At 37.4% G+C, this 24682-nt stretch overlaps 2 protein-coding genes across 4 annotated transcripts in view; both read left to right on the top strand.

Moving 5' to 3' along the window:
• kaznb (kazrin, periplakin interacting protein b) overlaps positions 1-6075 on the top strand; it is a 205780-nt gene extending 199705 nt beyond the window's left edge. For 2 of the 3 annotated variants that reach the window (XM_041783801.1, XM_041783802.1), the window contains 7 exons: positions 558-745; positions 863-981; positions 2287-2518; positions 2729-2830; positions 3180-3346; positions 3534-3630; positions 4671-6075. In XM_041783801.1, coding sequence (XP_041639735.1) covers positions 558-745; positions 863-981; positions 2287-2518; positions 2729-2830; positions 3180-3346; positions 3534-3630; positions 4671-4832 — 1067 coding nt within the window. In that variant the 3' untranslated portion in view covers positions 4833-6075. Of the gene's footprint in view, positions 1-557; positions 746-862; positions 982-2286; positions 2519-2728; positions 2831-3179; positions 3347-3533; positions 3631-4670 lie in introns of those variants that run through there. The other variant, XR_005991717.1, reaches the window with a different exon arrangement.
• Positions 6076-9902: 3827 nt separating this feature from the next.
• On the top strand, positions 9903-23998 carry tmem51b (transmembrane protein 51b). Its single transcript, XM_041777968.1, has 3 exons — positions 9903-10183; positions 20260-20695; positions 22705-23998. Exons 2-3 carry the CDS (start codon positions 20274-20276, stop codon positions 23153-23155), a joined length of 873 nt encoding a protein of 290 aa, XP_041633902.1. The 5' UTR covers positions 9903-10183; positions 20260-20273; the 3' UTR covers positions 23156-23998.
• Positions 23999-24682: the final 684 nt, after the last annotated feature.

Raw genomic sequence — 24682 nt, 5'->3', positions numbered from 1 at the left:
AATAATCCCTGTGTCTCTAAAACATGACCCTAGTAGTCTACAGTCCCCTCATAATCATCAGATAGTTACAGAAGGACTTTAACAACTTTACTTAACATGCTAGTTTTACTGCTACACCTTCATAAGATGTCACTATATAATTTTAGATTAGATTTAATCATCTACATAGATATTTATTGACACACTCCTTGTCAACCTATTTAGATACTTGCAAAAGCAGAGAAAGTGCAGCTTCACACTGGCTCCATCTAGTGGCCAACGAGTAGAACACGAAATGACCCATTGCTCAAACCTTGGCCAAAAAAGTATATTTATAAAATATATTGTAAGTTAAGTGATTGCTTTGATTTTTCATAGAAGTTAGCCCAAGCAAAGTAAAGTCATAACTCTTACAGAAATCCAAAAGATATCCTGATTTTTAGTGTAGCTTCCAGTTTGTTCCACTCTGATGTCATGTCGGTCTTCCTTCAGATGAGTCATATTTTTTGGTGTCCATATCCCTGTGACCCTAAACCCCTTCCTGTATGCCACACCATAACTTCTCCTGACCAATCCAGACTCTGACAGCACACAGCAGAGCCTGTCTGACGGAGAGGAGCAGCTGGACCGCCTCCAGCAGGCCGAGCTCACTCGAAACACGTGCATGTCACTGTGGAGGGCAGGTGCAGTCCAGGCCTGGCTGGAGGTTGTCATGGGGATGCCCATGTACATGCGAGCCTGCTCTGAAAACGTCAAAAGTGGAAAGGTACACCTTCGGTACAAGGGGTTCTATTGCGGTTTGTAAGCTTTGTGCTCCAAGGTGGGGTAGGATTGGAGCAGACGGGCATTTTTGAAGTGCTGATAATGGATTTTTGCCCTTTAGGTGCTGCTTGGGCTAACTGATGAGGACTTGGAGCTGGGTCTGGGTATCAGTAACCCCATTCATCGCAGGAAACTGAGACTGGCTATTGAAGACTACAGGAGAGCTGAAGGAGACCAAGGGTGAGCAGCAGATAGAAAACAAATGAGAGGTTGTTTGTTATGTACTAAAGTTTGAGCCTTCAGAAATTAATAATAACTAAACTGTAATACCAAACAGATTGAAAATGCTCTAAATATTTGTCATAACTGATTTAGAAGTTTGTGGAAATACGCTCATCCACTGCAGTTTTCCCTTATGTCTTTCACATTGTCTTTGAACAATCATGCCACCCAGAGTAAACTAATTTGATTTGCTACAAGTAAAAAGACAAATGTGCACTTTGACCCAGCAAGTGCTCTTCCACAGAGTACAGTGCATCATCCTTACGGTTTTGAAGGTTGCCCCGACAGGTAGGACCTCTCTAACTGAGTAGATAACTTCAACCATGGCACAAGTGTCGAATGCCCACAGGCATTCTGGGAAAACTATGTAGCTTAATGAATGATTTTCAAGTGATTTGCATACAATGATAAAAAAAAAATAACACAGGAAAATAGAACTGAAATAGCTATTTTAGACTTTTAAGTTAGCACAACTCATTTTTTAACAACTCTTTTACTGTTCAGTCTTACAGTGTGGTCAGCAGTGAAACTTGCAGTAATTAAAGTACATTTATTTTAAGTTTAAATCTGACTTACAACCATTAGACCTTTTCAGGCATTTCCATGTCCCATTAGCTTACTCTTCTGCTTTGTCACAATACAGATGAAAACAGCTGTAGTCACTGGTTTATTTGCAGCATTATATTTAAATTTAAACCACATCACCACATGCTGCATTGCTTTGCACTTTTATCACCTTCTTAGCACAACAGATGCAATTTCAAAAACAGCTAGCTCAGAGCTATGAGCTGTACAGGAGGAGTTTCAGGTCTGGTTCAAGATTGGTCAAAGTTTTGCCCCCGTTTCTTTAAAATCTGTTTTCATTATTGCTCTGCCCCTGCAGCTGAAAGCCTATTGGACTGGGTGCAAGATTGGTGACAGTCTAGTGAACCCTGTTAAGTATGCAGATAATCTTGCTGTCCTCTGTCTGAGTAGTGCTGGTCTTCAGCAGCTGCTGACCATATGTTCTGTATATTGTGATAAAAAATAATATCAAGTGTAACACCACTGAGAGTAATGTGTTAATCTCTAGCACCAAAGAGGATGAAAGCTGTCATTTAAAGACTTTAAGTTGGGTTACAACAATCTTGATAACTACTAGGGTAACATTTGAGCAATTTATAGCAGAAAAAGTGGTTGATGATATTACTTCAAAGGACGCTGCTACTATTGCAGTTCCAAATTTCCCTCACTTCTGATCTGTTTTGTTTAAATGTCTTACAGACTTTCAAAAGCGTCTGAAATGGACCATTACTGGGTTGCAACATCCTGGCTGAGTGATGTTGGGTTACCTCAGTATTCACAGACCTTCCAGACCCATTTAGTAGATGGACGAGTGCTGAACTCTCTGAGCCGCAGAGACCTTGAGAGATTCCTCAACATTGGTGACCAGAACCACCAAACCAGTTTACTCCTTGCAATCCAGCTGCTGCAGATGCTCAGTTTTGATAAAGAGGTCAGACTATTACCACAATTTCACATTTGAAAAGCTATCAAGTCTTTTCAGCTGCCTTCCTCAAGTAGAAGTTATGTTTTACTAGCCTATGCTCCACATTGTATCATCTACAGCTGCTTGAGCAGCATAGAAGCTTTTATTGCTGCATTATCTCAACAGGTCCTTCTGCTTTCCTGACCTCACAGTTATCTGTGTGTTGTGTTTTTGCAGGCGCTGCAGGCACGGCGGCTAAATTGTGAGAACCAAGACCTGGACCCCATTGTTTGGACATGTCACAGAGTAATGAAGTGGGTCAGAGACATAGACTTGAAGGTGGGTGGGAGGTCAGGGACAAAGATCCTGTGTACTGAGCATAATGCAAAGGCAGACTGCAACCAGAATCCACCCATTAGTTTGTAGCACTTTTTCAAAGACAGTAAAAATAGCTCCTTTTCTCATTCATTTTTACAGTATATCATACACTGAGGCAATTGAAAGTGCTTTGCATGATAATGAAACATAATAAAAATACATACATTTACATTTAATTAAACATCACAGAGTAATTAAGTTTGAGGTATGAACACACCAAATAAATAGTATAGAATTTAACTGTCTTATCACCTTTTCAGGATTGTTTGGAGTCATTTCCTGAGCTGTGTCTGTGTTGTGTGATCCTCAGGAGTATGCAGATAATCTTCAAGGCAGAGGGATTCATGGAGCGGTGTTGGCTCTGGACCCATCCTTTGACACAGATGCCATGGCCAAAGCCCTGGGGATCCCCAGCAACAAACACATGCTTCACCGTCACCTGTATGAAGAGATGAAATCACTCGCCATCATTAACAGGTAGATAAACACCCCACTACTCTTACTGTCTACTTTCCTCATTCTTTCTACTTTTAACCCACAGATTCTGTATTATTAAAAGACTATCCTCTTTTATTACTTTATGAAGGAGCATGTTGTAATCAATGTAAATGCATTTATACTTTGATCAAGTTTTTATACATCTTATACTGCCTTGTACTTACAGCAATTCAGAGCAATGTGTTGAGGTCAACAGCTCCTCTTCACCTGTGGCCATGAACCGCTTTACAGAGGAGAGGCTGTCTATGAGAGTAACCAACAAGGTATCGTCTCAAGTCATACTGTTAGAAAATGATTCAGGCATGCATACACATACAAGATATGGCTATTAAAAATGAGACTAATGCTGTAATACAATTTTATTGAACAGAAACATTCTTCATTGTCTTTCTCCTTCAAATACTCTCCTTCTACATAAACACACTGCAGCAGCAGTGCAGTGGGTCTTCTTTGAACAGCTTTCTAAGAACCTCTGTCATTCTTTTCTTAAATTCGGACACAGATTATAAAATGTGTTCCTTTGAGCTCAAATTTGATCTTAGGAAAAAGGAAAAAGTCTCACAGTGCTAGATGGGGTGAACAGGGAGGGTGATAAAACACTGAAAACACACATTTGCATGACATGCATTCTTTCCAGTATACCTCAGTTAATTTACCAAAAGGTTTTGCTACTCTTATTCAATTTCACCCAAAAAATTCAATTTAATGTGTTGCTCAGCTTTTCACTTAGACACTTTCCAGCACCTTGGCAAAAACATGTGCACTTCAATAAGTAGCTAGCATTGAACTAAAGAAGTCACTTGTTGAACTTGTTTTAATGTCATTATTTAATAATCATACATCACGAATAAATGTATATATATATATATATATATATATATATATATATATATGATGTTGTATTTCCTTATAAAATTACCCTCTTCCTGTGTTGTTGTTGTGTCCATTACCTACATGTCAAATAAAGGTATTAAGGAGACATAACATAGACAGTGTTTGTTCAAAATGCACAATTCGATTATGAGCGAATGATCCAGTTAGTGAAATTATTTTGAAATCTGACTAACTGTTTTTGCAGCAAAAATGTAAAAATAGTGCATAAAAAAACATCTTATGCATCAGTGTTGTAGATCTTATTAAATTTCTGCCGTTTATTCCATGCTATATAAAAGTGAAAGCAGTTGTGACTTTTCCAGTAAACTGTCTCTTGCATATCAGTGTCCTTTATGTCACAATAGAATGTTTAAAATACTTTTCAAACTAACTCCACATCTGCTTGTTGGCTTTTATTTCACATTTCTAGAGTCCGCTGCGGTTACGTGCCAACAGTCACTCTGCAGAGCGAGGTCTGGGCTTTCACGGCAGCTGCGGCTCTCTGCCCAGAGAGGCCCGGGTTCAGGCCATCCCCCGGGCCAAAGGCAGCCCTGTGCACACCTACAAGAGTGTTGAAATCACCAACGTCTGAAACAGCCCCAGCCATCATTCACATTTTACAGTTGTTTACATTGTTATTGTATTATTGCTGTTTAACACTGAGGATATGTTGTTATAGGGGTGTACCACTCAGTGGAACAATTCAGATGTATTATTAGCCTACCAATGTAAAAAAAAAATCTGAACATAGATCAAGTCAGAGAGCGTTTCATGAACACGGTCCATGTAGATGTAATTAGATAAAATCTAAAATGAGTTTTACATTGAAAGATTATAAAAGAACCGAACACAGTCGTTTCCTTTTGATGCCTTATATAGAAGTAGCTCTCACTGCACTATTGTTTTATTATTGCTTTTATTTTGAACTATTTCTAACCTGTTAGTCAATGTAAATCATTGCTGCACATGAGAACATGGATGATTATGCTTGTGGAGTTGGTAAAAATGTTATGACATGCATTAACTAGACCTGAAATTCTGTTTACTGCAGTTTTACATAAAAGGATACAGTTTTGTTATTCTAGGTAATAGTGTAAACATAATTGACATAAAACTCTGTGTTCAACTTCATTTTAGGGTAAAAAATAAACTCATGGGAAAGCTCAAGAAAGACAGTTTGAGCTTTTATTACACTGTGTATTCCAGCACATGACAGTCTTTAACACTGTCTTCTGAAAACTGTTTAAAAATCCTCTTCTAATTAGTGTTATGTAATCTATATATTAAAGAACAACTTTATATTTCAATTTAATGTAACTGTTGATGAAAATTTTTGATTGCAACTAATACTGTGTAGCTAAAAAAATTCTCAATGTTGCTATTGAAAATGCTAACCTGTAAAATTTAAGCAAACAGCTTGCACATGTTTATACTGTATAAGCACTGAAAAAGGGACAATACTTTTGCTTTATTATAAATTCAGTGGAGAGAATGTACTGGTATATTTTGTACAGTTTAGTGTTTTATAACAAACCGATTTTAAAAGTCAGCTGTTCCTGAGCATGAAAAGTGTGACGTGTCACAGGGCCCTGCTGTGTGCAGTTGAAGGCCTGAGGTTAATCCAAACATGAGAGAACAGGTTAGTCTGCTTCTTCTCTGGGCGTTTCCTCCAGTCACCAAAGGCAAGGCTGTTTCAGCGGGAAGACTGGACCAGTTCAAACCTGTATGGAAGCCAAGGGAAAGGACTTGAGTACTGTTTCTGTTAAAATGACATTAACTGTCTTTCTCTTTTTGCCCAACTGTCACAGCTTTTCATGTATCGTGACATTAAAGGTGAAACTACTGTCAAGTGCTATTTGATGGTAAATTCTGTTGTTTATTTTCCCAAGACATCAGCATGAACAACAAATGCAGATTTGAGTCACTGTCTAATGAATATTTTAAAGATTTAGATTTTTTTTGCACAGGTTTGTTCAGCTTTATTAGATTTATGTTTCTGACTTTAATTGACCTGTATGCATTTCTTCCCTTTTATTCTCCTTAAATACTTTACTTCACCCTAAAATGTGGATCATAAGACTCAGACTTTTTGTCTTGATTGCAAATATTACTACATAGATCAGGGATATTCAAACTTTTTTTACTGAGCGAGGTTTTAAGGTTAGGTTTAACTAAAACTAAAACTAACAAAATAACTAAGACTAAAATGTATAAATCATTTTTTAAGTGAATTTAAATAAAAACTGTAGCAGGGCAATAAACTGAAATTTAGCTTAAATCACAATATGGCCTGCTGCAATTTTCAAATAGCAATATTTCATTAAGCTGAAATATATGTGTGTAATACTTCATTTGTATTTGTAATGCTCTACACATCAGGTAAACATTCAAGTGCCATTTTTTACAGAAAAAAAACTACTTTTCTTGTTTTTGCATGTTCTTCTTTATCTAAACAAGAAACAAAAAAGATCACTCCCTTTAAGACAGCAATCGTATGGAATGTTGTTGTATGAGTCACGATACTCACAATTAGATATTTTACAAAGTCATTCAGCCCTAGTTTAATCTACCTAATATTGTGTTGGTTATATTATAGAATGATGTATTGCTTGTTTGTTGAAAAGTACACAGGATGAGGAACTTAAGAAAATGATTGTATATTAATTGCATTTGCAATGTTAGCAAAAAATAATCTCAGTTAGATTATGTTCCAATGCGTTCAGCCCTGATAAAAACTAAATTTAACAACAAAAAAAGAAAAGCCAACTTAAACTTAAGTCTGTGCTTATAAAACCAACTAAAATTAAATCAAATTAGTTTTAGTTTTAGTCTTTGACAGCAGCAGACTTTTTGACATGTACACCCACGCCTGGAGAGTGTGAGATCACCTTATTCCATTGAAGAAGACTTCACACAATGAAAGTTTTAGGTCTGAGCTTTAAACAAGCATCAAAATCTAATAAATAAAATGGAAAGTGAAGAGCCCTTTTGGGTCTTGCCCCTGACAGGTGTCCCAAAAAAACCCAAAAAACAACTAAAACTAAAACTAATAAAAAACTAAACTAAAATGAAGCATTTTTGCAAAATAAAAACTAAACTAACAAACAAGCAGTAAAACTACTTAAAATTATGTATTACAATAACTAATAATTGAAATTTAAAAGATATATAGTTTTTAAATGTCATAAAACATTTGATTACGTGTTATTATTGAAAGCCTCAGAAGTAACAACACACAGCAAGAAGTTTTAAGTCAAGCCATCTTTTTATCATTTATTTTGTCTGATTTATATAACTGGTGTCATGGTTTAACTGGTAATTGTCCTACTGGTCTACTCTGCCGTTAGCTTCACAGTTTAATGGATTTTCCATTACCTTGGAGACATTAAGGATACTAGGGAAGAGTTTGCTGGGTGTTAAATTACATTTACAGAGACGTTAGAAAAGAAAATATCTGTGACTTTGCAGATGCCTGATTAAAACTAAATAAATGTCAGTGGCTCATTAATTTTACTTTGTGACCCCACAGAAGCTTTCCAAGCATTATGTATCTGAAAGCAACACATTCAAATTGAAATTCTCTGTAACAAAAATATGATTGATAACTCATAACTGGTTGCGTCTCGTGTTATGGTTGTAAAGGGTATGTTTGGTGAGCCCCAGAAGATTTTCAGGTCTCAGTTTGGGCTGCAACAGACGGAGTTTGGGAAAGGCTGGTTTACAGGATGAACACAGAAGCACTGTCTAGTAAAACTCAAAATTACAGTATAATCAAGAAAAAGCTTTATGTTCTAATATGGGCCTTATTTCATTTTTATTGGCAGAATTTGCCCAAAATGGACCACAGGCAGCAGTTTGGACCTCCCCAAAATAAGAAATACTTACAATTGAAAGGAAAAAAAAAACAGTCATATTGTTCTCATCTCTATTATCAGGATATCATTAAATTCTAACAACCTCACTGTCACTCGTTGGACTCTAATCAGAACAGAAGGGGTTAAAAACCTTGTCGCCTTTCTCAGGGTGGTAATTAGGTGACAAGACCTTTCTTTAGACATGTTTGTGCTGCTCATCCAGGGATCAAACTCCATGACCCTTTAACCTTTAACCACACATGCCCTTAAAGAGATGCTGTTGTCTCAGGTCAGAAACAGATAAAGTGACAAATTCTTTTACATTAGGTTAAAGATTTGTTTGATTGATCAAAAGTGACTGATAAATCCTACAACTAACACTAAACCAGTGGTTCTCAACTGGTCCAGCCTCAGGACACATCAGTATCTTTGATGACAAATCGTGACCCAAATTCCCAAAGATTTTCAACGACGCATGTTTGATAAATGAAAATGTTACAATGAAGATCTTGGATGGAACAGAATATATATGACAGGAACAAGAGACAGGACAAAACTGACATGTTTTACACCCCCTTTCCCCATGATAATGTGTAAATTTTCACAAATTTTCCAGCAGTCTTGAGAAATGACTTCATTAACATGGTAAAAACAGCTCCTTTATTGCAAGACAATGAGATAAAACATTCAAATTTACCCATCATCACAAAAGAGTTAAATAAATGGTATGGTCAAATGTTCTTCATAGACTTTTGCCACCATTTTTTTATAGACACACATTGGCGACCCACTTTTGGGTCCCAACCCACCAGTTGAGAAACACTGCACTAAACATTAAACATGGATACAGCAAAAGTGGACATGGCAACATGGAAATGCCGAAGACGTGTCTCAGTGTGGTTTCTTCATTTAGACATTCAGGTGACACCACGTATGCTATAGGCTAGTATGGAAGCCCATTTCTACTGCTTAAAAAATAAAAATGTGGAAGATAGGCAATTTTAAAAAAGAATCCTTACTCAATATAATGAGATTAAAAAGTCAAGATGATGAAATAAAAAGCCCTAATTATGAGATGCAAAGTCGAGCTAATTATGAAATTGAGATAAAAAGTCCTAACTGTGAGATAAAAAAGTTCAAATAATGAGATAAAAAGTCAAAACTTTGAGATAAAAACCCAAATTATGAGATAAAAAGACAAATATGACACAAATAGATAAAAAGTCATAATTATGTTATAAAAAGTCAAAATTAGGAGATGAAAAGTCATAATTATGAGATAAAACATCCAAATTATGAGAAGAGAATTAGGAGAAAAAAGTCATAATTATGAACTTTTATCTCATAATTTCGACTTTTTATCTCATAATTATGATTTAGGATTCAAGAATTGCCTTCCTTTACATTTTTTACATCTTTTTATTTGGTGGAAATGGGCTTCCGTACTGTAATGATTTTTTTTTTTAATATAAATCTATTTATGCTACTTTAAGTTGAAATGGCAGGTTGATTCATTTAACAATTATTGATAGTCAACAAAGAACACTGTTGATTTTTTTTTCCTTTTTAAAGAAAGGTGTAGTTCAAGCTTTTATTTTTTTTCTATATTTTCTGCATGACGGTGAGTTGAGTGTCTAGGGTATTTTATCTTGTTTTAACCTTTCCTGCTGTATCTTACATCAGCCATTCAAAATCGTAATATTTCATTCATCATCAATTTTATTCTGTCAAACTATTTCCGTGTGTGTCCTTATCCCACTAATGCGTCCCTGGAGAGGAAGTGTACCTGGGCAGCGCTAGGACCGAGCGGAAACAGGTCAAACACTGACAGCCGGGGAGAGGTTTCACTACGCCTGGAGTTTGAACAAACTCCCGTTAAAAACTATTCTTTTATTTGGCGTTAATTTCTTTGCCTTTCTTTAGAAATCAGTCGCTTCCTCTGTGCTTTTTAGACGCTGATCAGAGTGACTGGGCTCGTGCGGTTTGAACGTGTATGCCTCCTTGCTCTTTGATCTTCCTGAAAACACCTGCGTGATTCAGGTAACTCCCCGATGAAGAGGGAAGTCCTTGGACACTGAGCGGCGAAAAGGTAAGGCCTCTAGATTCCCTTAACCACGAAACACCGAGACAAGCTTCACTGTGACCAAAGCGTGTAGTTTGTGGTTGTAAAATTTTCTCTTTGAACCGTGCAGTCATTGGATCTTATTGTGCCTCGAAGATGAACTCTCGTTTAATGTTGGGACTTTCTTCACTACGTTACAAACTAGAAGGACGGGCACACTAATTGATGATTTTCAGCACTTTGCAGCACCATTAGTTTTCCCAGATTTAGTAGGACACGTTACTCATACAGCAGCCTGGTAGAAGTATCAATTAGCCCTATGTTCATAACAGGAGGGGCAGCTTTTTTAATACTAGAGGAGCTCTGATGTTCAACAGTACACACCCATGTGACACCATCCTGCAACAACAAGGTATATGTGGATTCTAATGTACAAGGAGGAAAGTGGCAGCCATCAGATATGACACAGAAAGCAAGCATGTAGAAACTAACACTGTCATCTTTATCTACGTTTTTGATTGGCTATCACTGTGATAGACTCCATGTCGGTCATCTAGAGCATTGGTTTCCTAACCTGGAGTTTGGGACCCCCTTGGGGGCGCCTGAGATTTCAGGGGGCGTGAGGCTCTGTCTTCTTTGAGGTTGTCAGTATTAGTTTTTTTCATACTAACTGAGATCCTGATAAAACACTTAGGAATCATTCATGCAAAGGTCTCTAGAAAACTTACATGTGGGGCTATTTTGTTTGGTTTCGAACCACAAAAACTGTTAAAATGTGGCACAGATGGCACCCCATGTATGTGTCTGCCTGGTTCAAGTCCAGCCTGTGACTCCTTCATCCCGGCTTCTTACTCGATCCACTGTCCTCCTCTGTCAGTTAAAGGCATAAAACCCCAAAAATGTATCATTAAAAAAACACAAATAAACTTCATATAAGTTATGTATCATCTTTGGTCCATGTGGGTCCTGGGGGCCCTCAGCTCCACTATGATTTAAATAGGAGATCTCATAAGAAAAGAGGTTGGGAACCACTAATCTAGAGCACGTTTGATATCTGTGCTGCTAAAGGATGCAGTTCATTATTAGCATATTTGAATAGGCTAAGGGTGGACTTTTTGTTGGTCTGTCCATTTATTCATGCAGATCTTTGGAATTTAGCGGACATTTTATTTTACAGATAATTGATGGAATTAATTACCTAAAAGGTGTGCTGCTGCCGGATGTGTCTTCTCTGACTTTTGCACTCTCTAAAGCACTTGGCTCTCAACCTTTTCAGCCTGCGACTCCCAAAATAAAGGTGCCAGAGACCAGGATCTCCTACTAAGACTTTAGGAATTATGGCAATTAGCGAATTTGCCAAGATGTTGAAGTATCCCTTTAAACTGTGATATCCATACATTTAACCATCTTACCAAAGCAACAAATATCCCAAAAAGATTTTCTTATTCATTTGTGCTTTAGTATCTTCTTCTTAAAAATGTAAGCCAATTTATTGAAAACAGAATTAAAGTGGGTTAAAAAAGTGCTAAAATGGGTTAAAAATGGCAAAAAAAATGATGGGAAAAATGGTGAAATGGGATTTTAAAAGTAGCAGAAATGGGATAGATAATGGGTTAATGTGGCAAAAACGTGGCAAATTTGGTGAAATGGGATTTAAAAGTGGAAAAAAAATTAGGAACTGGCAAAAATGGGTTAACTGTGGCAGACAAATATGCAAAATTTGGCAGATATTGGTTAAACTGGTAAAAACAGGCATCACAAATAGTGGAATGTGGTTAAAATGGGCAAACATGGGCATCAAAAGTGTAAAAAAAGGGCTAATAGTGCAGATAATAGGTCAACGGAAGCAACAATAGACAAAAATTGTCAAAAAAGTGTAAACAACTTGTTAAAAAAATGTTAAAAAAAAAAAGTAATTAAAACTGGTTAAAATCAGGCAGAATTAGTGTAAAGTGTCAAAAGTGAGGAAAGAAGTGGCAAAAATGGGTCCAAAGTGTGCAAAAATTGATGAAGAGTTGCCAATGATAGTGGCAAAATTGGGTAGGGAAAGTGGTTAAAAAGTGGCACAGATATACACTGCCTGGCCAAAAAAAAAGTCGCCACCTGGATTTAACTAAGCAAATAGGTACAAGCCTCCTATTGGATAATTACTGCATGGGCGATTATCTTTCAGCTGGCAACAAGTTATTTAACCCCAGCTGATGCGATGAGTAACTTCTCATTTCTTAAACAACCAAGTCCAAAGACACATCCTGTGGTCGTGGAAAAGATGCTAGTCTGTTTAAGAAGGGTCAAATCATTGGCATGCATCAAGCAGAGAAAACATCTATGGAGATTGCAGAAACTACTAAAACTGGGTTAAGAACTGTCCAACACATTATTAAAAACTGGAAGGATAGTGGGGAACCATTGTCTTCCAGGAAGAAATGTGGTCCGAAAACAATCCTGAATGATTGTGATCAGCGATCACTTAAACGTTTGGCTAAATCAAATCGAAGAAAAGCAACAGTAGAACTCAGGGGTATGTTTAATAGTGAAAGTAAGAGCATTTCCACACGCACAATGCGAAGGGAACTCAAGGGATTGGGACTGAACAGCTGTGTAGCCTTAAGAAAAGCACTTATCAGCAAGGCTAACTGGAAAAAAGGCTTCAGTTTGCTAGGGAGCATAAATATTGGACTCTGGAGGAATGGAAGAAGGTCATGTGGTCTGATGAGTCCAGAGTGATGGGCGCATCAGGGTAAGAAGAGAGGCAGGTGAAGTGATGCACCCATCATGCCTAGTGCCTACTGTACAAGCCTGTGGGGGCAGTGCTATGATCTGGGGTTGCTGCAGTTGGTCAGGTCTAGGTTCAGCAACATAATATGCCCAAAGAATGAGGTCAGCTGACTACCTGAAAATACTGAATGACCAGGTTATTCCATCAATGGATTTTTTCTTCCCTAATGGCACGGGCATATTCCAAGATGACAGTGCCAGGATTCATCAGGCTCAAGTCGTGAAAGAGTGGTTCAGGGAGCATGAGACATCATTTTCACACATGGATTGGCCACCACAGAGTCCAGACCTTAACCCCATTGAGAATCTTTGGGATGTGCTGGAGAAGGCTTTACGCAGTGGTCAGACTCTCCCATCATCAATACTAGATCTTGGTGAAAAATTAATGCAACACTGGATGGAAATAAATCTTGTGACATTGCAGAAGCTTATCGAAACAATGCCACAGCAAATGCGTGCTGTAATCAAAGCTAAAGGCGGTCCAATGAAAAATTAGAGTGTGTGACCTTTTTTCGGTGGCGCCTTTTTTTTTTTTCCAGGCAGTGTATTTTCAATCTAAAAACCCAATAACAGTTTGACGTGCTCTGCAGCTCCCAAATGAGGGAACAGTTATTAAGAATGCTACTGATAAAATGTCATCATTTTGTATTTTAATAATTTCATTCTTATATTTCATTGAAATTGCTAAAATATACAGTTTGATATAATTTTTAAAAATATTCATTATTTTTTTAAGGCATCTGGCGACCCCCTCTCAGTGTCTCGCAACCCCCAAGGGGGTCCCAACCCCAACATTGAGAACCCCTGCTCTAAAGTTTCATCTAACGTCCTGCCCACAATATCTGACTGGCCTGATGTCACATGATTACCAGCCAGTCGACACTGAGGCCTGGATGGGGTTGACACAGGAAGTGTACAGCATCACTTCCTGTTTCCTGCTGCTTCTGTGTTGCTCAGTACAGTTTCTCATTTGGGCAACAGTTTGGCTTCATTTAACCTGCCAGATGTAGTAATGTCATGACATGTGATTGATATTTGTGTTGGTATTTTACTTCAATTATGCTTAATTTTATAAAGTAATGAAAATATAATGCAATCATTTTTCAAAATGTAATGTCACAGAAAATACATTTCAGGTCAGATGAACTCTGACGCTGGCTGGGCTGTATGACACACCTGATCTAAAACTTTAATGTTTCACCACCAAACTCACTTCCCTAGTAAGTGCTGTGGCTGTGGTAGAGCAGTGTGGGGAAAAGGTCACACTGAGTACATTTTATTTGTCAGAACAAATGCATATTTATTCCAAATATTGGTTGTTGGTCTTATGCACAAGCCATAATCTGTATCGATATCACCTCCATATCAACCTTTAGTTGTTGGCAGATATGAACATTTCTGCAGGTATTTACAATCAATTTATCAGCATTAGGCTAAATATCTGCCGGTAAATATTGCCACATGCATAAGTTTTAGGCATGACCAACAGTCCTACATCAGCTGAAGTCTTTTTTCTTTTTCATTTCATTGCTTAAATTAAGTTTGATATAAGAACTGAGGTTTCTTTCTTTGTTCATTCTTAAACGTTGTGCTTAAAGGAAGTTTTAATTACATTTATATAACATTGGCTAAAAAGAATTTGGAAATACTGACATATCAGATACTGACAAAAATCCAATGGTTCCCAACCTGGGGCCTGGGTCCCCCCGGAGTAAATCATGAAAACACTTAATAGGTAGTTTGAAAAATGGTCTTTTGGTAAGAATGGATGATTTATTTGGATGTAGCAATAAATTAATAAACAAATAAATGTATACCATAAAAGAGTCATTGATCAGTGTTAAAGTTTGTAATTGAAGTCATTAATGTTAAATTAATGTTATTTATTGTTGGGTGCAGGTCCTGGAGGGACTCAGCTTTTCACAGTTTCAAGTTTGGGGTGCTCCAAGAAAAAAAAAAGTTGGGAACCACTGATCTTTTCCACTGAGGCAGACTTGTGCTTAGGTAAAACATAAACATTTTGACTTATATTGATTTTAAATTAGAGACTGTGATGATAAAAGAGTGTAAGTGTTAATGCAGACAGCTGTTTTTAATATAACCCTCAGTCTTTGTCTTTAGATTACAGGCATTTTAGTTTTAGTCACATCTGAGTCATTTCTTCTCTTTTTAGTTTTAGTCATTGAAAACTCAAAAATATTGTAGTCTAGCTTTAGGCCATAAAAAGGTCCTCACATTTTAAGCTTTATGTTTTAGTTCAAGCATTTATTGTCTTGCCTGGATCTGCAAACCAAACCATGGTAGTGTGTTCTCTGCACTCTGCCAAACCTGGGATCCCTGCTTTCTACAGCTGAAAGGCAGAAGTGATTTGCTCACAGTGGAGACATATCATGGATTTTGAATGTCTGACGAAAGCTAAATGACATTTTAGTCTCATTTTAGTCATCCTGACAAAAACTAAACTTACTTTTTGTCAGTTTTAGTTAAAGATCAAAGATCTAATTTTGGTTAGTCTTAGTCTATAAAATTTAAATAGAAATAAAAATATAAATAAAAGTTTGTCGACAAACAGTTTTGGTCATAGTTTTAGTCAACCAAATGAACACTGCAGTGTACCTACATTTGGATGCAGTGATTTGCTGTTTTTTCTCACAGTCTTGTTCCACTATCTCACCATCAAGGGGAAATGCAGTATATCAGTACTGATCTGGAGGCACGCTTCCTTCTTCATGTACATTCAAATCATTTATGTACAGCACTACAGGGCTCAGAGAGAGGTATGGTTGTGGCCTGTCATGATTTTGTGAATAATTTCATAAAGATAATAACAGAGACTTTGACATTATGTCAGAGCTTTTATTTTCAAACTAATGATATTTCACAACATGCAACATAACACAATCAGTGTAAATCAGATGGTTTCCCCTATTAAATATTTGAAATGTACACCTGTTTTCTAAGTTCACTCTTGACTGTTGGTAAAAAGAGAGCCTTTTTCTTGTTGTTTAAGAATTTAATAACTTTTTCAGTGTGCTCATTCAAATTTTGTATATGTTTTTTTTTTAATATGACAAAAGTTTCCTTGATTATAAGCACCTCCCCTCTTACCTGGAACAAGGGCTTAAGCTTGAAGCTTTGCAAGACGATGAGACTGTAAAAGGGATATTTTGGTATTTTTGAATTAAGGTTGTATGAGGTACTTGGCAGTAGTTGTGGCATTAGCCTCCAGTAATTTCTGTTGCGATATGCTAAGGTGTAAGAGCATGTAGCAGGTAGCTGAAGCTAGCATTACATAATAGTGCCAAACACAGAGGCTTTCTGGGCAAATAAAACACAACATTTTCAATACAACATAGAATTGAGCCAACATTGCTTTTTGGTAACCTGACACGCCAGATGGATGTGTGTGTTTCACACATCCATCTGGGAAAGCTTCAATAGGAAGCGTTTGAGAAAAGGCAGAGGCTTCGAAAACAAACTTGGAGTGTGATTGGATGAACATTCTGCCTGCCACATCTCCACAGGCCAATAAGAGCAACAAAACACGTGACATAGCAGCTATCAAGCTGCGTGTGCACAGCTACCGGGGAATAACGTGAAACATGGCGACTATAGATGTGTAACTCAACTTTTCGTTTTTGAAAAGAAAACAACTCACTGCTGTTCTTTGTTCTTTTAACGAAGAAACGTTGTCAAGTTCTGATAAAACGTACGCTTTAGCAGTATCCATGCTCTAACCGCCAGTGAAAAACAAGGAAATGGGTGTATCCATCTGTTTTGCAAGGTTAGCTTTTTGGCCCATTTTACCTTAAACTCCCTAAATTACTTAAAGAAGTTATACCATCCGTTACGCTGTATAGCCTAGATTCTCCAAGCACAACCCTGTTTGAAAGAGCAGTGCTCTTAGAAATCTCTGTAATGAATGGAAGATTTTTCAGCATAATGAGAATTAGGTTTGTCAGGTTAATCTGGATCCTTTAAATAGTTTGAACAACATACAGCAGAAAAATGTCATGTTGCTGGAAACACTTTAATGATTATTTTTTTCTAATAATATATTCTACATTTAGTCAGCCTATTATCATCCATCTGTACTCTTTGAATCATATCATTTTCAGTTCCCTACAGTTAATGAACATCAGTCCAGCCTTCTGCCCCTCCTGTCATTTCCAGTGTCAGAACAAGGCAGCATTAGCTTAATTGCAGGGTGTGCTTTGGACTAAAGTTTGACTACCTAATTGTTATGGGTGGCATTCTTACCTTTTAGTCATAGAGGAAAGCTACACTAGTTTATATATCTGTCTATTCCTTCCTGGGTGTAGATCAGCAGGTGATGCTTCATGCAAAATATCTGTCTGTGTTTCAGAATCAGCTCTTGTATTACTGAGCTAAGTCCATCACTTTAGACTTCAGGCATGCAGTGAGGTGATGTTGTAACACAGTAAAGTTATTTAATGTTAGTGTTACCTTACGCACACCTGGAAGACAGGAGCTCAGGAAATTATGTAATTGGAGAGGCGCTGAATTCCTTGAGTCAGAGACAGTTAAAGTGTAGACCTGTGTTGGGTTTGATGTTTGTTTAATGAAAGATTGCAAAGTCCAACAGTTAAGATGGTAAACATGAATGTAGAGATAAAGAAATCAGGAGAGGAGACTCACTGAAATGGAGATGCAGTAGAAAGAGTTTCTGCACTTTGTTGGCATATTAAAGTATGTTTATTTTTTATTTTGCTTTGAATTCAGTTTATATGCAGTAGATACCTCACCATTACATTGACCTGTTAATTGCTTTTTCACAGAGATGTAAGATTGAAGTCTAACACTAACCATCAGTGATCAGTGTCACCCTCTCTTTTACAGCTTTATTGATTTTGAGGCATCTTGGACCAAAATCTTAAAACGTGTACATTAGTTATCTTAATAATTAAACTGTTGTAATTATTGCTGGTACTATGCTAAACAAATTCATTTGAGAATAAATGAAAATGAACTTAATCAATCTTCAGTGTACTTTATGGTATTTTGTTTCAGACCAGCTGCTGACCAGCTGTGGTGTTTTTGCTGTCAGTCCACTGTGTTTCTATAGATAACCTTCCCTTCCTGCAGGATGACATTTTTTGATCATTATTTAATTCAACAATCTTTTTGCAAGGGCTTCAGAGGATTGATTTTAAATGAGGCAATGCTTTACAGTATAGATGACTGCCACACTGGTGGGTTGGTACCCAATGAACGCTGCAAAAAGTTTAAAAAGAATGAAACTTTTCATCCTTTACATTATATAATGAAGCATCAGATATTTTACTCATTATATAAAGTATAAAATATACACAAATAGCACCACTTCTGTTAAAATGATTTGCCTTAAAGAAGCACTAAATCCCCAAACATTAGTGAAACTGGAGTAGTCATTTGGCAGGCTACCAACTCTGCCAGTGTTTCATATCTAATGTTGTGTAATATACTAGAATGAATTACAGATATGCTGCCAACTACCATCATAAAAAAACAATGACCATTTTTAGTTTCACTCCTTTTTCTGAGAGCGAGTCGTTCCTCTGACTGATACTGTACTGGCTCTCAGGGCATGTCTGTCATGTCGAGGCATGTGCGGACTCACAACTGCACTTGTTGTTTTCTCAAAACTTGTTTGCTCACCAAATGTTTTAGGAAAACTTGTTCCTCTGCTCTCTCTCTCTTTCTTGCTCACAGATGAAGCAATGTCAGCGTTTTGTACTGTTTAAAGGGTACACAAACCATAAAGTTACCCATAAATTCAGTGACTATGAACAGTTGATTCAGAAATTCAGCCATGACTCACAATGAAGCCTTAAACATCTCAGGGGTGAAACACTTCTCAGTTTTGTAACTTGATTCTTGTCATGCTGGGGAAATGGAGAGAGACATTTACTGAATGGGACAATGTTTTGGTATAAAGCATGTTTTTTATCCAACCTGAGAAGCTCTTTGAGACAAAATTTTATTTTTGAGCTTGACTTTAGACAGAAATTAATCTTACTTATGTCATCACATAATTGCATTTAAAGACTGAACAGAAATAGCACCATAGTTGCAATACTTATAACCTAAGAAAAAAATAATTTAATATTTTCATTGAAAACTCTGGTTTCATTAATTTCATAAGAAACTTAAAGTTAGTTTTTTAGAATTGATACATCTATAATGCTACATCTGGGTCATTGGTCATTGGTGGGTTACATTAATTCAGCCCAAATAATCAGCAGATTACAAGGCCATGCAGTGACACCCATTACTCATTTGAAATGAAGACTACAGTAGAGTGCTTGTGCTGTAAAAGAAAAATAATTAGCCAGTCAAGAACAATGATGCATTTTCTTGTAATTATTAAGTTGGTAAGGAGGTTCCACCAAAATCCAAAACAATCTGTTTTACAGTGAAGACAGATTTTTACAAAGTCATGTCATTGAACTAAAAAAAATTCAATATTCATCTCCTCTAAGTCAGTATTTTGTAGATTCATTTTTAAAATGCAATCACAGCATTGAGTCTGTGCGGATAGGTCTCAATCAGGCTTACACATCTGGACACTGCAATTTTACTCCATTCTTCTTAGCAAAACTGCTCAAGCTCTGTCAGGCTGCACAGGGATCAGGTGTGAACAGCCTTTTTCAAGTCCAGCCACAAATTCTCTATTGGATTAAGGTCTTGGCTTTGGCTCAGCCGCTCCAGAACATTCACCTTGTTGTGTTCAAACCATTCCTGTGTAGCTTTCACTGTATGCTTCCGGTTATTGTCCTGCTGAAAAATATATCTTCTCCCAAGCTGCATTCTCTTGCAGACTGAATAAGATTGTCTCTTGGATTTTCCTACATTTTGATGCATTTATTTTACCCTCTACCTTTACAAGCTCTCCAGGGCTAGCTACTGAGAAGCATCCCCTCAGCATGATGCTGCCACCACCGTGCTTCACACTGGGGACGGTGTGTTTGTGGTGATATGTGGTGTTTGGTGTCCATCAAAAAAAGCGTCTTATCTGATGGCCAAAAAGCACAATTTTGGTCTTTTCAACAGTTTCCACTCTCACATAAAGCCTTGACTGGTGAGGAACCTAGGCAACAGTTGTTGTATGCAGAGTCTCTCCTATCTTTGCTGCTGAAGCCTGTAACTCCTTCAGAGTAGTCCTAGGTGTCTACAACAAGTAAAACTGTGCTCCTCACCAAAGTGAGGCAGATTTGCTTAATGTCAGTACAGCATATCTGCATAGCATTGTTAACTCTTTTTTTTATTATAACAGTGATACAGCTATGTAGTTCCTCTCTCTCATCTGTGTTCCTCTGTCTCAGTTTATCCTGCAGGGATGTGTTCAAGCCGGGGTATATGTGGTGAAAACAATCGCTCTAACAGATCAGCCAACTCAGAGGGCACTGGATCAGGCGCTCACTATGCCCTGTGCGCTCTGGGAGTCGGGCTCATCGCCCTGGGTATTGTCATGATTGTGTGGACTGTGATACCCATGGATGGAGAGTCATCAGGAGGCTCCCCAACTATGTCTGGAAACTCCACCAATGTGCCTGGTAACAATGATGAGGCGGAGGAGGAGAAAGACAGAACAAAGTCTTCATCAGTGGCTATGGTGCTTGTTGGAGTCGGGGCGGCCATGTTGCTTTTGTCCATTTTTCTCGGTGTGAGGAACAAGAGGAGGGCGCACAACAGGAGCAACCAGCAGGCAGCAGGGACAGGAGTGCCCTTCATGGACCATACGGCAGGAGAACAGGAAGAGTGTGTTATAACTTTCTCTATCTTTATTTTGTTTAATTCTTAAATGCTTTCTTCGATTTTTCCATTATGACTTTAATTTGAAAGATTCTGATATTAACTGTACATATAACTAAAAAACGTAAGGTTCCCCGGTATATAAAATGTAACGGGAAGCCACTTTCATGGGAAATCCCTGACTTGGCGATACCTGCTCACAGCATCTCACCTGGATATCACAAAGAAGATACATTGAAGCACCAATTACATTAAATTCTTTTTTTTTAATGAAACTAAAAACATATAGGGCACTGGATACCCTAGCAGTTATAGCATTCAGAAAGTATTCAGACCCCCTGCACTTTTTTAATTTTGTTTTGTTGCAGCCTGATGCTACAACTATTTAAATTCATTTTTCTCTCATTAATCTACACTCAGCCCTCCATAATGATGCAGTGAAAACGGAATTTTAGATTTTTTCCAATTTGATTAAAAAGAAAAAACTGAAATATGACATTGGCACAAGTATTCAGATCCTTCACTCAGCAGCACATTTTGCAGTAATTACAGCCTTGAGTGTTTTGGAATATGACACAGCAAGATTTGCACACTTGGATTGTGGGATTTATCTGCCATCCTTTCTAATAAATCCTCTAAAGCTCAGTCAGACTGGATGAGGACCATCAGTGGACAGCCATTTTCAAGTCTATAGAGAGGCTAAATCACATCTACTCAGCAATGATCAAGAGAAATGGGAGGAACCTGAGTTAAATTTCAAGTGTTGTTGCAAAGGGTCTGAATACGTCAATGTGACCTTTTCATTTTTCTATTTTTCTTAAATTTGCAAACATTTCTAAAAGTATTATTTTCACGTTGTCATTATGGGGTACTGAGTGTAGATTAATGAGAATAAAAATGAATTTAAGCAACTGTAGCATCAAGCTGCAACGAAACAAAATAGACAGTGAAGGGGGTCTGAGTGCTTTCTGAATGCACTGTACATCATTCGGCACACGTACAGATCCATTCATCCTGGTTTCCTAATCTATTCATAGTCCTACCCTCTGCGATTTTTGTGTAAAAGCTGAAAAAATTAACAAACACAGTCCATCAGTATTCAACAAAGCTACGGTCACGTGCAAATTACAGAAAGTCACTTCTTATTTTTGAAGTAGTTTTCACTGCTCACTCTGTTGAGCTTATAGTTTAAAATCGAGGGTTTCTTTTGTGATGTGTACTTTTCCCCATAAATTACTGAAACCAGTACAAATAATAATCATGGAATTTGAACTTTAGATATTGTGGATCATGAGGAACAAATTAGATGAGGGGTCTTTGAAAAATACTCCATTGCACTGAATGAAAGAGACATATATATATATATATATATATATATATATATTATATATGTAACTGTTCATGTTGTTGCAACTGTTTGGGTCTTTAAAGCTTGTTTTAGCTCATTTTTTTTGGTTTCTTGTTTAAAAAGGTGATTTGGTTTAGTCTTTTCACATCATTGTTTCTCTTTCAGCCACCAATGGTGGCAGTTTTCAGTTCTGTTTACCCAGTGTTACACCACACTGGTGTCTTATTTTGAACCAGACTGTAAGCACCCTAGGCCTTCATTTTCTAGCCTTGGTTTGTTTTTGCCTTGGTGCAGGCTTACTCTTTCTCCCCTGTGTTACAAACATGATTCTCGTGTTCAACTAAGACAAACGTGGTACCTGTTTAGCATAGAGAGGATGATTATCAATAATCATAATTCTGTTTTATGGATCTTTTAGTAATAGTACAGTTTTGTGAAAGCACATGTAAATTGCTGAGCAGCTGACAGACACGGTTAACTCTTGGTCTAACCCTGTGGAGCATTAAGAAGCTAAACAGCCCAATGTTTATCCAGGGTGTTAGTTGAGATTTAGAATATGTCTTAAAAAGATTGAATGAAGCACTTAGCCTTCAAATTGTTGCTTTCTCTGTTATATTATATAACTCTGGGTTTCTGACTGAAGTTTATTTATTTCTTTCTTTTTCAGGGCTCCTGACCCAACGGCGTACAACGTGCCAAGTTATGAGGAGGTTGTCGGCAGTGGAAATTACCCAGTCCGCCAAAGCAACCTTCGCCAAAGCACCTCTCAGCTGCCTTCTTACGAAGACATCATCGCTGCGGTGGAAAACGAGGGATCAGAGCCCACCAGCAACCCCAACGAGGACACCCCACTCAACGACTCCACTCAAGCTCCTGCTCAACCTGCCGAGCCCCAGCCTGACCCCTCTGGCCTCGCACATAACCCCAGCATGCCCACCCGCAGCACCAGCCGGGCCAGCCGTTTGCTGCGGCCCCTCAGAGTCAGGAGGATCAAGTCAGACAAACTGCACCTGAAGGATTTCCGCCTCCAAATTCGCAGCCCCACACAGAATCCAGTGACCATCGAACCCATCACTCCACCGCCGCAGTATGACAATAAGGTGCCTGAATTAGGGTAGGGTAGGGTCTCCCGCCGCTTGCCTTGCTCCAGATGAATAAAAATATCTGTGTTAAATGGACTAATGATAACACCACTTTCAAGGTTAGTATTAAGTAGGTTAAATGTGGCTGCAAGCTGCCTGATGGAGGCCATGCAGACACTATAGGAACGAGAATATCTCTGAAGTGGATCTCTTGTTCATTATTCCTGAGGCTTATGACAGGCATATTTATTCTGTTATCATGCAAATTAAACGTGTGTGAAAGAAAGAGCTGTCAGAGTTGAGCTTTTGTTTTAAACGTATGCCTTAACTTAAATCCCACTGGACAGCCTTTGCTTTTATTTAATAGATAATTGTAATGGACAGTCTCCTTGAATTATTAACATGTTTTTCACCTTTTTGTTGCTAATATTGTTTCTGAATTGTTTTGAAGTTTGAAAATAATTAAACTATGTCATGATTCAAAAGGGGAAAAGGGAAACTAATTACCTTGGAGATTTTTTAATGTCATCTAGTATCAGTCAGTTACTTTACATAGAAATTTATGATTTCAAACTTTTGTCTTTTGAAGAAAAGGGACTGCTACACATGTGAACATTGAATATTTCCTTGTTCCTAAGTTGTTTTACATCTACTGTTTTACCACACTGGTCCCTGAAGATGCTGTCTATGTAATGTTGACTGTCAAATATCACAAACACTGTAAACGGACTAGTCTACTTGGATAGTCAGCTCTCAGATAAAAGGTTATGTCTGATGGAGGATTTGACAAGCCTTCAGGGGACTTTTAATCCATTTTGGTGTTTAAACTATGTTCTAGTGTTTGTAAAATATGAGGCAAATAAATGTTTTTCTATTTCATTCTGGATCATGTCAAGGTTTTATCGTTTTGGGGTAATGTCATTGAAAATGAGTTTTTCTTTCACTGCCATGATAAGTTTTAAAAATATATCTACTAACTGTAAAACCCAATTAAGTCACACATTACTGACACACAAGTTTTTTCTTCATTATTTTCCTCATGATGGCATGCTGTCAGTTTACTGGAACTTTATTTATCTTAAAGGAGAAATTGTCTTTTTTACTTTAGGTATAAAAAATCTGACTCCTGATTATTTAAATGCTTTTTAAATTAATTCTTATTCTGAATAAGTTTTATTACTCCTTTATTAATGTAGTCATTTCAGACGTCACCTTCATACTTTTGCTTTATTGCATTATTTCCACATGGTTTGTGCTCATTGGTTGATATTTAGCACCCCCTGGTGGAAGAAGATCGTAAAGGATTTTGATGAATTTCCCATGACCACTTACCAACTTCCTCTTTTATACAGGGGTAATATAAGGGGGTAATATTGGAATGATCTCTATAGTAAAGTTTCTGAGACAGAAACCCAACCAACAATGATTCAATTCAACATGAATTGCACTGGAATATAAATTTGTTAGTTATTAAAATATTTTTCTTTAGCAATTGTCTACCTGAACCACTTCTACCTTTAATATAGTTCAACAAGAACTGTTGCTGTACATGTTGTCTTCACT

This window comes from Cheilinus undulatus, linkage group 3, assembly GCF_018320785.1.
Source record: "Cheilinus undulatus linkage group 3, ASM1832078v1, whole genome shotgun sequence".
NCBI lineage: Eukaryota > Metazoa > Chordata > Actinopteri > Labriformes > Labridae > Cheilinus > Cheilinus undulatus.
The sequence above is the reverse complement of the archived record's forward strand: the minus strand, read 5'-3'. Positions and strand labels throughout refer to the sequence as shown.

Bases quoted from the DNA above. Each gene is read 5' to 3' on its own strand.
- tmem51b (XM_041777968.1), top strand. From the start codon at position 20,274: ATGTGTTCAAGCCGGGGTATATGTGGTGAAAACAATCGCTCTAACAGA. The intron at 20,696-22,704 runs GTGTGTTATAAC...TTTCTTTTTCAG, and splicing joins ACGGCAGGAGAACAGGAAGA to GGCTCCTGACCCAACGGCGT.